Source organism: Cenococcum geophilum (genome assembly GCF_001692895.1).
Source record: "Cenococcum geophilum 1.58 unplaced genomic scaffold K441scaffold_64, whole genome shotgun sequence".
NCBI lineage: Eukaryota > Fungi > Ascomycota > Dothideomycetes > Gloniales > Gloniaceae > Cenococcum > Cenococcum geophilum.
In genome coordinates, this window is record NW_027137622.1 from 842629 (window position 1) to 856851 (window position 14223).

Genomic DNA, 14223 nt, shown 5'->3' on the forward strand with positions numbered 1-14223 from the left:
AGAGAAGCGCGAAAACATTAAAAATCACAGCTCCAAACAAGTTTCCGTCCACAGCTCAACCACGGCAGCGCCGTTGAGAGCCCGCGTTTCTACGCTTTCTAATAACAACAGATAATCGACTAACACAGCGCTATCGTTTGGTCCCTTTGACCCTCTGACCGCCATCCTGCGGGCTTGTGGGGTTGCGTTCGGCCCTATCGACCAGCCTTCGCAACACTTGAGGTAGAAGCCAACCATTTTGAGATGGTGAGGGTAGAGCATAGAAATCTTCCAGATTTTCCTCGTCTCCCGCTTTATGGGTGAAAGGATGGACCAAGTCCTTATAGCGAACTCACGTCACGCGTAAACGTGAAATAGTTGGATCTTCTAGGCACCTAGATATCCTTTTCTAGTACTATAAGTGTTTTGCAATGGTTCCAACTGTTGGCTCATCTTATCTTTTCTTCTCTTCTCAATCCCGCGTCGAATGTAGACTCGCCGCCATGTTGGTCACGCGGCATTACGCCAGTTGGTAATCGCAGCGCCTTGCAGCGTTAGGTGTGTCCGCAAAAGCAATCAGCAGCTCTGTCGAATCGCACTGGCGGCGATCCACGTGTGGTACCGCCGAATCCTCTCATTCGCAATACTTATCTTTTGTTTATATATAAAACTTGATATTCCTTTCGTAGTCAATCTCATTCCCACAACCCAGCAATTTTCACAGCCGTTTCTTCCTTTTACTCCGCACCCCTCAAGTCAACAATGGCTTCCGAAACGCCCAACACTTCCGTTGACACTCCCAGCAAGGCCATGAGCCCAGCCACCAGCACCATTAACGCCTCTGGCTCAAAAAATGAGAATGGCTTCACATTCCTCGTCCTTGCTCCCGTATCCTCTGCCTCCTATCCGATGCACCCACCAGTCCAGTCTCCGAAGGTTGAGGCTACACCAGCTATCGACCCCGCTGAAAAGTGGTTCATCCCGGCAGAGATTTCGTCCTCACCGATCGACCGATCAGAAAAGACAGCTGAAGTCGAGTATATGCCTCGCAAAGCTAGGCGGTCGAGCAGTGTCAGCAGCTCTGAGTCCTTCGGCCGTCCGCGCTTCCTCAAACTCGGGCCGGTTTACTTTGGCGGTGAACCGGGAATTCCGGACTTCACGCTCTTGGAGTAAAGACACCATTTGACCTAGGGATCGGCAGTAAAACAAGGAGAAACGGCGGTCTAGAGTTTGTCTGGTTGGGTGTCCTCTTCCATCGTTAGATTAATGGCTTCGTTTTGATGATTTATGATGTACCGTTGCATACTCTTTACCTTCACTATTTATTCTCGCGAGAGGATGAATTGTTTTATTGAATCATTGTCATGATAGCAGGGCAAATTTGCTAGTGGTCGACTCTGTTTATATCCTGCCACTAAACTGCAATCAAATTGTTCCTGTATTCAAATTTAAAGTCCGAAACAAAACGCAAACCATCAGTCAAGCTTACGCAAAACGTTTAACATTACAATTCCCCATATAAACCCCCACTTTTTCGTCCAAAGCTTTAATGCGCATATCTATTCAGCCATATCCCTCCCTCGCATCGGAGTGAGATCGATCGACGTGCAGCGCAGTGCGCAGTGCAGTGCAACGCTAAAAAATTCTGCAGAAATCGATGGTGTGGCATTGTGCATGTTTTAATAGTTGGCTTTTCGGCAGCCTTGGCCGCTGCGCCAAGCTTCAAATCCGGCATATCGACGCCTCTAATCAGTCGCCATGAACGCTTTCCAAAAAGAAATGCAAAAGGTCTTTGGGCAGCTTCGCACAGAAACAGGCTTTCCGGCGGCAGGCTCCGGGGCCGCAAAGCTTAGTGTTTTGCTACGGATGTGAGCCGACGGCTACGCTTGCACTTAGCTTGGTTGGGTGGGTGGCCCTGGCATTATGTAAAAGGTATCTTTGCGGGGCTGAAGATGATGTGGTGGTGAATGCATCTGAAGTGCCTCCGAGGAAACGTTATTGGTTGACGGTCGAACGATAGACAGGGGAGGATTGATCTATTCCCGTCGAGATTCCACCCCATGTGCGGCACCAATAGCTGTAATGCGTACGATACGAGTACAAAAATGTTTATCGAGACCTCACTGGTTGGTACTTTAGGTACAGAGAGCTTGCCAGGCCGCACTTCTGTAAGTCAGATAGCTGTGCCCCTCTGACGAATCGCGGATCAGCCATACAGCCACTGTGCCATACAGCGGACTAAGGTATGCTGACTGCTCTTCACCTTTCCCCCTGTATCTGCTAGGCTAACCCTCTTCGTAGCATCACGTGCAACCCTGTCGTTAACTTCCGCCATCCCTCCCAGCAGACTCTCAGATGTGTTGATAACGTGGAGGCGAAATCATTCCAGCGAGCGCATCGTCATCAGCTACGAAGATCTCTCTTATTGGAGCCTCTCAAAAGATTTCCACTCTTTGAAAAATTGGAATTAAGGAAATGCATTTCAAATCGATCTACGACATCGGGGCTTTGAGAATGGAAAGGTTGATTTCCATGGCATCACTAGCGCGTCTCGGTAAACGGATTGATATCAGCTATTCAAGTGACGTTCAAAAACAACGTTCAAAGAGACTACAGACAAGGAGAATGGCGACGATCGTAGACTCTCAGGACGTAGTGTCCGTCGCAGCGCGGCCGTGGTACCAAATGCGGCTCAGGACTATGCAGCAGTTGAAACCCACGTGAACGCATTTACGTCCCGGACATCACCGCCACGTCTGTCCTCACACATCCTTATATTCGTTCTATAGCTCAATTTTGGCCCAATTCCGGGTACTGATCCTTCTCTTCAATCCTTCGAACAAATGCAAATAGCATCACAAATCCTATCAAGCGGGATTGGAAAAGCACAACAAGCCATGGTTGGGGAAAAAGGCGCCAAGGTCGTCCAGCTTTCCAATGTCACCAAAGATGTGCACAACAAGAATGCGCGCATCACGTCGTATTTTGGTGTGAAGCAATCCAACACGGATGATTGGCTGAAGATAGTCAATGAAGACAAGACAGGCTCTATGCTATTGGAGGATCTCTTCGCTAGGGAAAAGGTATGTGGCAAACGTGTTGTCCGAAGTGCATATTTGAACATAGTTAGGTAACATGACGTGTAGGTCCATCGCTTCGATCATGAACGTATTCCAGAGTGTGTCGTCCATGCCCGCGGAACCGGAGCCTTCGGGAAGTTTACACTCTTCGAAAGTGCTGCAGACGTTACATCCGCCGGCGTCCTTACTGGCACTTGGAGAGAAACCTTAGTGTTCCTCCGATTCTTAACCGTGCTCGGAAGTTGTGACAGTACTGACACTATCTAAGATGTTCGTGGATTTACTGTCAAGTTCTACCCTCAAGAGGGCAATTGGGATACCGTTGGCGGCGACATACCAATTTTCTTCATTCAGGACGCTATTAAGTTTCCTGATGTCATCCATGCAGGAAAGCCAGAGCCCCATAATGAGGTTCCTCAAGCTCAGACAGCTCACAATAACTTTTGGGACTCTAGTTCATGCTAAGATATCCGGTCTGACAGTAACCAATGCCTTGAATGTCCTACCGATGCCGCATGGCATCCGGAAGCAACCCACATGTTCATGTGGACGCAGTCCGATCACGCTATTCCCCGCTCGTGTCGTATGATGCAGGGGTATATTCAACGATAATAATTAGTTTGATCATATAGCATCGTTCGTACTAATAATGAGCGTAGGTTTCGGTGTTAACACATTTACCTTAACTAATTCGAAGGGAGAGCGTCACTTCGTGAAGTTCATCTTCAAGCCTGAACTCGGTGTCCACTCTTTCGTTTGGGATGTCAGTTTTGGGGACCCCACAGCGTATGCTTTTGGTAGGGCTGGGGTCTCTAAAATTACATATTGTATTGTCATAAGCTCTGCTTACTAAAATACGCGTATCAATTCAAAATTACTACCACTATATAAAATATATAGGATTTTAGATATAGTAGTAGTTCTTTGATTAACGTCTGATACGGATCCTATCTTGGCCCACGCAGACTACTCCGTCACAGGGGGGAAAACTTGTAATTTACATGAAGAAAACCCTGCAGTTGGGGGAGGAAAAACCCTATAAGCAGCCTCAGTAGGATGAAAAACCCCAATTTGCCATGTTTGCATGTAGCAGCGGCCCTACGGGCCTACTGCACGTCCTCCTCTTTAGATGTTTTAAACTCCTTGGGAACCACTGCTTCCTTCTCTAGCTTATTAAAGCTAGGGTTCACTACGTCCCAGCTAGGCCTTGCTAATCGATTACTGTGTCTTATTATCTCTTTGTGTCCCATATCTTGCCCATCCCCTATATGCTATCTCTTATGTAAACCACTGCCATATACGCCTTGCCTCCCCCCCCCTAGAGCCATTGAAGGCGTAAGGGGGATTCATCCGTTCTAACCACCGTAATACTAATAAGCGAGCGGGATATTATGTTGTATTTGGGTATCTTTTGTGCCTAGGCCCTAGCTAGGCCCTCTCTAAGGGTCACCACTCCGTTAAAAGGAGATAGGGAAAACCATGGGTCGCAATCCAAGCTGCTAGGTAGTATTTGGTAGTTGAAAACGGCAAGTAACCGCATACTCCGCGGGCGACTGCCCTGGGGGTTAGGAGGGGCCGTATATTTGCTCGTTCGTTCGTTCGCTCGTACGCTCGTTCGTCCGTTAATATAAGGTTATTAATGCTTTCCATTAGGGGCTAGGGGATGCTTTTAAAAGCTGTTCATCCACGTTAGATTACATAGGTGCTTGGTAGGAGAACTAGTGGCTATATTGTGAAGGGGTACCGTCAGTAGTGGTTTTCGAGATCTCACCATCCCATGTGAAAACCTTTTACTACGCCCCACGACGCACACAACCACCAGGTCCTACTTGCACGCGCTATGCAACGTCTCTGCGTTGGCTCTGGGTCTGAACTTCGAAGGCCCAGGTTCGTAGCCGTCACCACGTACAGGTGCAGAATCCGTTTTCGACGGCCAGGATTTTAGATATAGACTTGGCGTTGCAAACTTTTGGTAATCGATTAAATTAATACATAGGGGTTAAATATATCCAATATTAATTGGCTACCTTACTAACGCGCCTGTTAGCCTCTATATACTTATGCTTAACAATTAAGTTCTCCTATTTAAGGCGGTCTTCCTTACATAGCTAGTTCTAATAGAATGGTTTGTGATACTTGCCCCTGTGTCGATTAAACACCCGCTAGTTAATATAGATGGCCGTCTGTATATCCACCCGTTTAGGATTGGTAGAGGCCATTGTTCGGGAGTATATAAGCTTCGCTATACTATATAAGCGCTTAGAGGACACCGAATTGGGCTGTGTAAAATATAGACGGCGGCTAAATTAGCCAGATTAGGTGCAGTAACTCTTATAGAGGACTAAAACAAGTTTGGCTTGTTTGTATACTGCTAGCAGTAATTAGCAGAAGTAAATTCATCCTCCTTATCCCTTGCAACGTTGATTTGGGTCCTATTCTTATCGATAAGGTCTAGCTAATTAGATCGTTAGGATCTTATAGTCGCGACTAGATTCGGTTTCTGGTTATTAATTCTCTCCGTATGGACATCAGAGGATACATTTAACTCAAATGGTCCTAACCGCTCGCAGGGGTCAAGCTTGAATCTCTTAGAATGAAGTCCCGTTATAGTGCAATGGGTAACTAGAATTATTTGGAGTTGAAAGACTGTAGCAGCTTGACCACGGCCCAGTGCCTGTTCTCAGCCGCCCACGATAGCGGTGTTTGACCGTTACTGTCCTTTGAATCGACGTCAACTTTGCCCGTCTCGAGCAGCAGCTTGACTATGGCCTCGTCCCCGTTCCGGGCCGCCCACGATAGCGGTGTTTGACTGTTACTGTCCTTTGAATCGACGTCAACTTTGCCCGTCTCGAGCAGCAGCTTGACTATGGCCTCGTGCCCGTTCCGGGCCGCCCACGATAGCGGTGTCCGACCATAGCTACTGTCCTTTGAATCGACGTTGACCTTGCCCGTCTCGAGCAGCAGCTTGACTATGGCCTCGTGCCCGTACCGGCCGCCCACGATAGCGGTGTCTGACCATAGTTACTGTCCTTTGAATCGACGTTGACTTGCCGTCTCGAGCAGCAGCTTGACCACGGCCTCGTGTCCTTCTGGGCCGCCCTGATAGCGGTGTCTGACCATAGTTACTGTCCTTTGAATGGACGTCGACCTTGCCCGTCTCGAGCAGCAGCTTGACTACAGCCTCGTGCCCGTTCTCGGCCGCCGACGATAGCGGTGTTTGACTATTACTGTCATTTGAATCGACGTTGACCTCGCCCGTCTCGAGGCAGCAGCTTGACTACAGCCTCGTGCCCGTTCCGGGCCGCCGACGATAGCGGTGTCCGACGATAGTTACTGTCCTTGAATCGACGTCGACCTTGCCCGTCTCGAGCAGCAGCTTGACTATGGCCTCGTGCCCGTTCCGGGCCGCCCACGATAGCGGTGTCTGACCATAGTTACTGTCCTTTGAATGGACGTCGACCTTGCCCGTCTCGAGCAGCAGCTTGACTACAGCTCGTGCCCGTTCTCGGCCGCCGACGATAGCGGTGTTTGACCACAGATACTGTCCTTTGAATCGACGTCGACCTTGCCCGTCTCGAGCAGCAGCTTGACTACAGCCTCGTGCCCGTTCTCGGCCGCCGACGATAGCGGTGTTTGACTGTTACCGTCATTTAAACCGACGTTGGCCTTGCCCGTCTCGAGCAGCAGCTTGACTACAGCCTCGTGCCCGTTCCAGGCCGCCCGCGATAGCGGTGTTTGACTGTTACTGTCCTTTGAATCGACGTCGACCTTGCCCGTTTCGAGCAGCAGCTTGACTATGGCCTCGTGCCCGTTCCGGGCCGCCCGCGATAGCGGTGTTACACTGTTACTGTCCTTTAAATCGACGTCGACCTTGCCCGCCTCGAGCAGCAGCTTGACTACGGCCTCGTGCCCGTTCTCGGCCGCCCACGATAGCGGTGTTCGACTGTTACTGACCTTTGAATCGACGTCGACCTTACCCGTCTCGAATAGCAGCTTGACTACAGCCTCGTGCCCGTTCCGGGCCGCCCACGATAGCGGTGTTTGACTGTTACTGTCCTTTGAATCGACGTCGACCTTGCCCGTCTCGAGCAGCAGCTTGACCACGGCCTCGTGTCCCTTCTGGGCCGCCCACGATAGCGATGTCTGACCGTATTTACTGTCCTTTGAATCGGCGTCCACCTTGCCCGTCTCGAGCAGCAGCTTGACTACAGCCTCGTGCCCGTTCCGGGCCGCCAACGATAGCGGTGTCTGATCGTTATTGTCCTTTGAATCGACGTCGACCTTGCCCGCCTCGAGCAGCAGCTTGACCACGGCCTCGTGCCCGTTCTCGGCCGCCCACGACAGCGGTGTCTGACCGGAGTAATCCTTTATCTTTAAATCAACGTCATCTTTTGCAAGTAGCATGCCTACTACCGCATCATCTCCATTCTCTGCAGCCCATAATAGCGGTACCTGACTGCAAGAACATTCTAGAGAATGTAGGTGTTCTTTTCTAACTACTCTCTGAAATACTTCTGTTGCTTTTTGTTTCTTTTCTTCTGCTTCTTTAAAGACTTCTGCATCTCCTAATATTTGTGCAATATTCCATGTTCTAAATGCGTCATCTAGACTGTCGGCAAATTCCATCTTCGTTGGTTGCGACTGCCGATTATCTGTTTGTATCAAAACGTCGTATTTGCCAGGATGTTGCAAATTCTTGAGAGAAACTTTCCAGTCCCAGATAAGTAGAAAATCACGAGTAAAAGATGCTGTCTTTATAAATTCCGCCCATTCAATATGTCCATTTCCTGTACGTATGCGCTTCGGAGGAGTAGCTGTACTCATAATAATGGCGGAATAATTCTCGATTACTCTAATGATCGTTGGCTTTCGGGCTCCTTCAAGGAAGCAGACAAGATCTCCATCCTGAATGGATTTTGACGTGATCCGGAGGGTCCAGTGAGCGTTACCGTCTCTTGTGGTTCCCGATTGCATCGATCTGACCTTGAAAGCGGCTTCCACGTCCTGTCTATTTCCTAGATCATTTTTGCTCCGAGCCGAGGATACCCTGCCAAGAACACAACCTTTGGTCTTGATAACGGCCGTCTGAATGTTGTCCGAGGTCTCAACAGTAATGTTGTGGCCGAAGAGAAACTTGATGAGTTTCTGCGATAATTCTCCCCATTGAATTGTGTAATCCGGCCCTAGTCCAACTGTGGTGAGATCATCAGAGCACATTCCGAGTAAAGCATATACCTTGTCAAGGGGTTCCGTGGCTTCATGAGCATGGTACATGTCAACCAGCTCACCCAAAGAACAGATGTTAAGCGAAAACCTTTCCTGCGTCTTTGGTATATGCCTGGACCGGAATATCGCCTGTCGTATCAGGAAGGTTACCGGATTCATGGGGATCTGCAGGGTTCTGTTTAGGTACTCCAATCCTAAACAGAAAACGTGGCCATCAATCTCTGTAAAGCCACACTTTATCAGGACTTGACGAGCTGCAGCCACTTCTTGCAGAACCTAGAACGGTATTTAGTTACTCCTACTTTAGCATCATATGTCAGTGATTTCTTACCCAGATTCGTCGAAACCACGGCCTTTGGAGAAGCATCGAAATTCTTTGCTGTTGAAATGGTTGTGTTTTTGAAAGATCCATTGGATTTTCGGCTGCGACACGAACCGTTTCAAGCGCTTGGTCTCTATATTCTTGAGCTTCTCCAAGCCAAACGATTACCCGGCTTGCTTTTGCATAGATCTCTGCCATCAACAAAATCTGAGATCCTTTCTCAGTGTTGTTTGATTGGTCGATGCAAATAGCATCCACCCAGAGGATTCGGGGGATATCGTGATCTTGAAGGTGCAGAAGTGCTGCGTGAAGATTTTGCGTAACTGTGAACTCTTGATCGTCCTTCTGATCTTCTAAGATGATGATAGACTGAGGGTTTTCCGTACTGCCCCAAACATACGACAGTGCTTCATACGGGCGAGATACTTCATCCGATTTTTGCAAGGCACATTCGAAGAGTTTGCATTGTACATTCTTTGAGTTCTCCTTTCCGGGAAGGAGTTGGAGTAGACGAATGTTATAAGACTGCAAATGCGGGGAATGGCGGTATCCAGGCATGACGCCGTGAACTAGAGAGTATTTGAGTTAGTGCAGATGTATGCTAAGTTGTTGAAAGCTGTTGACTACTCTGTGAGTTTTGTGGAGCTGGATGAACGCACGAGCATACCTATGAGGATACTTGCTTGTGTTGATGAGTATGAGAGAGAATCTAGCTTTGGTGGCAGTCTAGGGGACTACAGCTAGAGTGTACGGACCATAGGGCGCACAAGTTTCGTTCAGCTGGTTACGGAGTAGTTAGCGAGGAAGAGCTGCTCCGAAGAACTTCGACCCTCTGCACTAATACAAATCTAGAAGCCCCTTGTCAGGAGGACCGTGCGCTAGGAGCAAATTCATTGCAGTGCTGGCACCAATATGGACCAATAAAATATCGGTATTGCCAATATTACCAATGTTCGGATAATATTGCAATATTTCTTAGCATACCAAATTTTATATTACACCTAAAGGTTATCTTCTATCTATTATTATTGATTCAATTTATTACTTAATTTAGTCCTTTTTTAGGTATATATATAGGCTACTTATAACAAAGCCTTATAGCAGGAACTACGGTAGACTTATTAATAGGCTGGATATATAGGTAAACAAGAAGTTAACAACGTAATAATAACTAGTGGAGTAGTTGCCCAATAGATTAACTCTAATTATATTCTAAGATTCACTATAAAGAGAAGAACTATCTGGGTAGGGACTATAGTCCTTTAAATATATAACCATACTCCTAAGAAATCCTCTTTATATGTAAGGTACGTCTTATATATAAGGTATATAAGTTCCCCTTATTCCTCTTATTTAATACGTAGCACGTTATATAACCTTAGTTACTATTCCTTATTATATAGTTCTACCGGTTCTATTCTAAACCGTATTTTAATTAACTAACTAGCTGCTTCTAACTCCTCTCCTAGTAGTTATAATATTATACTTAAAGCGTCTATAACACTATCTCCCTCCCTTTTATCTTTATCCTTAAAGACTCTTAATATCTCTAAGTTATTTACTAGAGGTGTAATATCTATTTAATTAATTTAGTTAATATTATTGCTTATTATACCTAAAGCTTCTTCTTCTTTATACGCCTAGCGTCGTGCCCGCACTATTACTGCAATATTATCGCTTAGTAAAATTATACCATCTCTATATTCTTATTGTGCGAAAGAGGGATTAGTCTATATTACGTTAGTAAGTCTATCTTCGCAATAACCGTCCTCTTATTTAAAGTATACTAAAGCAAATATTTATTTATCCTATAATATTCGCTTTACTTCTAATACTAAATATACGCGTTTTATTACTTTTAATAGTTATTTAGTTTCCTAGTTAATTTATTTTAGGGTTTTATATTTAATCTACTACTACTTATCTTAATAGCGAGTTGTCTTAAGCTCTTACTAAGTTAAAATATTCTTATAATACGGAATAGAAGGCTTTAAATGCCCGTATTACGGTATCTACTTAGTTACTCTATCCTAAAAAGGTTTATAAGAAGGTTTGTTTTAAGAAGTAGAAACTTATAAAATAAGGTTTATAGGAACTTAATAATAAAAAAAACGGATTCTCTTTTATCTAAGAAGGAAATAAATCTAAGTAGTTCGGCAACTGCTCTTCTTAGGTCCTCCTTAGGTAATTTATTTTTTAGTAATATTTTTTTATTAATACTGCCTAACCTAATTTCTTTTAATACTTCTATACCTTTTTTATAGCGTTTTTTAGATTCTTTAGTAGCTTCTAGGTAGTCTTATTATAGCCTATCTACTTAACCTTGTACTATATTTTATTGTTAATATCCTTATAACTAATAATCTTTAAAACTTACTATTTGTCTTCCTCTTATCCTCTATATATATCTACTTTATAAACTAGTAGCTCTATATTCTTATATACTAGCTTTAGTATTGCGATATACTATATAGGGTAGATCTTTATCTTAGCTAGTAGGTTTAATTTAAACGTAACCGGTAAAATCCTTTATATAATTTTAAAAGGTCCTAGTCTAATATAGCCTAATTTCTTACTTAGTTGTCAACTCTTAAAAATTTTATATAGTAGCTATACTTTATCCCCCTCCTTAAGATCTAGTCCCTTAGATCTCTTAGCGTTATAATACCGTTTTCTTTTCTTTTATACCTTTTTCGCTAATTCTATAAGGTCTACATAAAGATTTATTAGTATCTTTATTCTTTCTTTAGCTATACTACTTATTTTCTTTACTTATTATAGTAATAATAATATTCTTAGCCTATATCCATAATTTGCCTTAAATAGTAATATGCCTATTCCTTCTTATAGTGTTATATTATATACAAACTGCGTAACTAGTAATAATAATGCCCAATTATTCTATATATAATTAATATAATATCTTAGATACTATTTTAGCGTCTAATTTAATTTTTCTATTTATCTATCCGTCTATAAATAATATATAATAGAAGTTACTACTCTAACTCATTATTCCGTTAAGAATACCTCTTAAAATACTACTATAAATCTTAGGTCTCTGTCTAATATAATCTTACTTAGTACTCTATATCTTGCAAATACTTCTTTAATATAGATTTTAGCGATATCTTCTGCTAAGATTTCTTCTATATATGCTATAAAGTAACCCTATTTAGTTAACTTATCCACTATTATTAAGATTGCGTTATATTCTTATTTAGTAATAGGATCTTTTAACTTTAGTAACTTGATAATAAAGTCCTATAATATAACCTCCTATAGTCTTTCTAGTATTTTAATAGGTTATAGCCCTCTATATAGCTTATACCTTATTAGTTTATTTCTTTAGCAATTTAGATACTCCTTTATTACTTTTCTGGCTATGCCCTAGATTCTATTAATAATATATTCTTCCTAAAGTCTTAACACTAAGCCCGTTGCTCTACTATGTCCCTAAGTTATTCCCTTATAGAAATCTTCTATAAAATATTTTGCTATGCTCTTTAGGATATACTTTATTTCTTAATTTTTATATATATTTATCTATAGATCTTTTAGCTATACTTTTAGAATTCTTTATACCTAAAAGCTTTCTAGTGTTTTATAGACTTTTTCTAGTTTATTATCCTCTTAAGTTGCTACTATCTTAGGGTAATTATATCTAATTAATCTATCTTTATCTCTGCGTAGTATTACTCCTAATAGTTTCTTATTATTTTATAGTTTAGCTTTTCTACTAAGTATATCTACCCTTATATTCTTAGTCCCTTTAGTATACTAAATCTTAAAATAGTATTCTATAAGTATCTCTACCTATCTAACCTATCTTTAATTAAGTTCTTTTATTATTAGGAACCCTACTAGGTTTTTATAATCTATTTTAACTATAAAAAGTTTTTCTACGCCTTGTAAGAATGCCTTTTATTTCTTTAATACTATAACTATACCTAATAACTCCTTGTTATAAACGTTATAGTTTAACTCTAATAGTGTTATCTTTCTACTATAATATGCTACTAGATGCCATACGTCCTTATACCTCTATAATAAGTATACTCCTAGTATATAGTCTAATGCATCCGTTTCCATAACCGTATTTAATCCTAGTTAGTAGATTTTAAGGATTAGCTCTTAGGTAAATAGCTCCTTAAGTTCCTTAAACAACTTTCTTTACTTATCTCCCTATACCTATAGTTCCTCTTTCTTTATAAGCCTAGTAAACGGTTTAATATTCTTTAACCATTATACTATAAACCTCCTATAATAATTGCAAAACCCTAAGAATAACCTTAACTATATTACATTCTCTAGTTCTTACCAACTTACTATAGCTTTAATTTTCTTTAGGTCTATACTAATATAACTTAGTTTAATAATAAATCTAATAAAATTGGTCTTCCTTATAAAGAACTTACATTTCTTAATTGCTACTAGCATTTATTCTTCTTATAGTCTCTTTAAGACCCATTTAATATATTCTCCGTACTCTTTCTTAGTTATTAAGTAGATAATAATAATATTAAGGTATGCTATAATAAACTCATTAAGGTGCTCTCCTAAAATGTTATAAGTGTATTTATTAACCTAAATTATATAACTAATAGTTTATATAGTCCTTCTCTTAACCTAAAGGCTACCTTTTATTTATCGCCTTCCTTAATTTTAATCTGATGGTATGCCTATCTTAGATTAATCTTTATAAAAATTTGCGTATTACTTATCTAATCCTAGATTTCGCTAATTAAGGGTAAAGGATACTGTCGGAATATATGGATAGAAGTTATGTGGTTACGTGTCGTCGTCATGTCTTTAATTAGTCACCCTTATGATGACTAATTAACCCCCTACTTAGGCACCGCGATCCTTATGATCCTCTGCTTTCGATACCTATTAGACAAGAATCAATTCAACAGTTAATAGGTCAATCAAGTGCACTTGGGTGATACCGACAGATACCTATCCTTCTAAGTAATGCTATTTAACCATTTATAGTTAATACATAGCCTAAGTTTCCTGTTCTTTTTTAGTATAAATAGTACTGGATAACCTACTAATAACTGCAATAGTCTAATATATCCCTTTTATAAGTTTTCCTAGATAAACTCTTTAAGTACTCTTAACTCTTCTTTAATAAGCTTATAGGTTAAAAAAAACCTTAGACTTATTCCTAGTTTTAGCTCTATCTTATAATCCTATACTATATAATTTGCCAGCCTTTTTTTAGGCTCTATAGTTTCTTACCATACTTATAGTATCTCTTTAGTATATAACTTAAGCCTCGCTTAGTCTCTTTATATATTACTCTAACTTAGTATTATACTAACTTAATCTATTATTGTATTTTATATTATTAAGTATCTCTAATATTAACCTATTCTATAATCTAATTAATCCTTAGATTATATTCCTATAACTAAGGTATTCCTAATACTACCTTATCCTATCCTAATAGTAGGATATTAAAAGACATCTTAATTTATCTTCCTTTAATGGTTATCTAAATAGGTCCTATTTTAAGATTAATAATCCCTCCTCTATAGGCTATTAGATCTCCTAAAATTATAACTAATAGGTAAAGTTGCTCCTTTTATCTATAAGGTAATCCTATTCTTT

The 14223-nt window shown here is 41.6% G+C and overlaps 4 protein-coding genes across 4 annotated transcripts; 2 read left to right on the forward strand and 2 right to left on the reverse strand.

Moving 5' to 3' along the window:
- The first annotated feature begins 409 nt into the window (after nt 1–409).
- Nucleotides 410–1339, forward strand: K441DRAFT_304414 (uncharacterized protein). Its single transcript, XM_067641062.1, has one exon. The coding sequence runs from the start codon at nt 742–744 to the stop codon at nt 1150–1152; it is 411 nt and encodes a 136-aa protein (XP_067498307.1). The 5' UTR covers nt 410–741; the 3' UTR covers nt 1153–1339.
- A 1537-nt stretch (nt 1340–2876) lies between these two features.
- On the forward strand, nt 2877–3326 carry K441DRAFT_681632 (heme-dependent catalase; the record flags this gene model as incomplete). Its single annotated transcript, XM_067651490.1, has 2 exons — nt 2877–3062; nt 3126–3326. 2 exons carry the CDS (start codon nt 2877–2879, stop codon nt 3324–3326), a joined length of 387 nt encoding a protein of 128 aa, XP_067498308.1.
- A 2484-nt stretch (nt 3327–5810) lies between these two features.
- K441DRAFT_502916 (ankyrin) lies at nt 5811–7175 on the reverse strand (the record flags this gene model as incomplete). Its single annotated transcript, XM_067642028.1, has 2 exons — nt 5811–6035; nt 6960–7175. Coding segments are annotated over 2 exons (441 nt in total), but the record flags the coding sequence as incomplete, so codon positions are not given.
- On the reverse strand, nt 7149–9165 carry K441DRAFT_586923 (uncharacterized protein; the record flags this gene model as incomplete). The annotated part of the gene is made up of 2 exons (XM_067644654.1): nt 7149–8561; nt 8617–9165. Coding segments are annotated over 2 exons (1962 nt in total), but the record flags the coding sequence as incomplete, so codon positions are not given.
- Nucleotides 9166–14223: the final 5058 nt, after the last annotated feature.

Coding starts and splice junctions, on each gene's coding strand:
- K441DRAFT_304414 (XM_067641062.1), top strand. CDS start 742: ATGGCTTCCGAAACGCCCAACACTTCCGTTGACACTCCCAGCAAGGCC.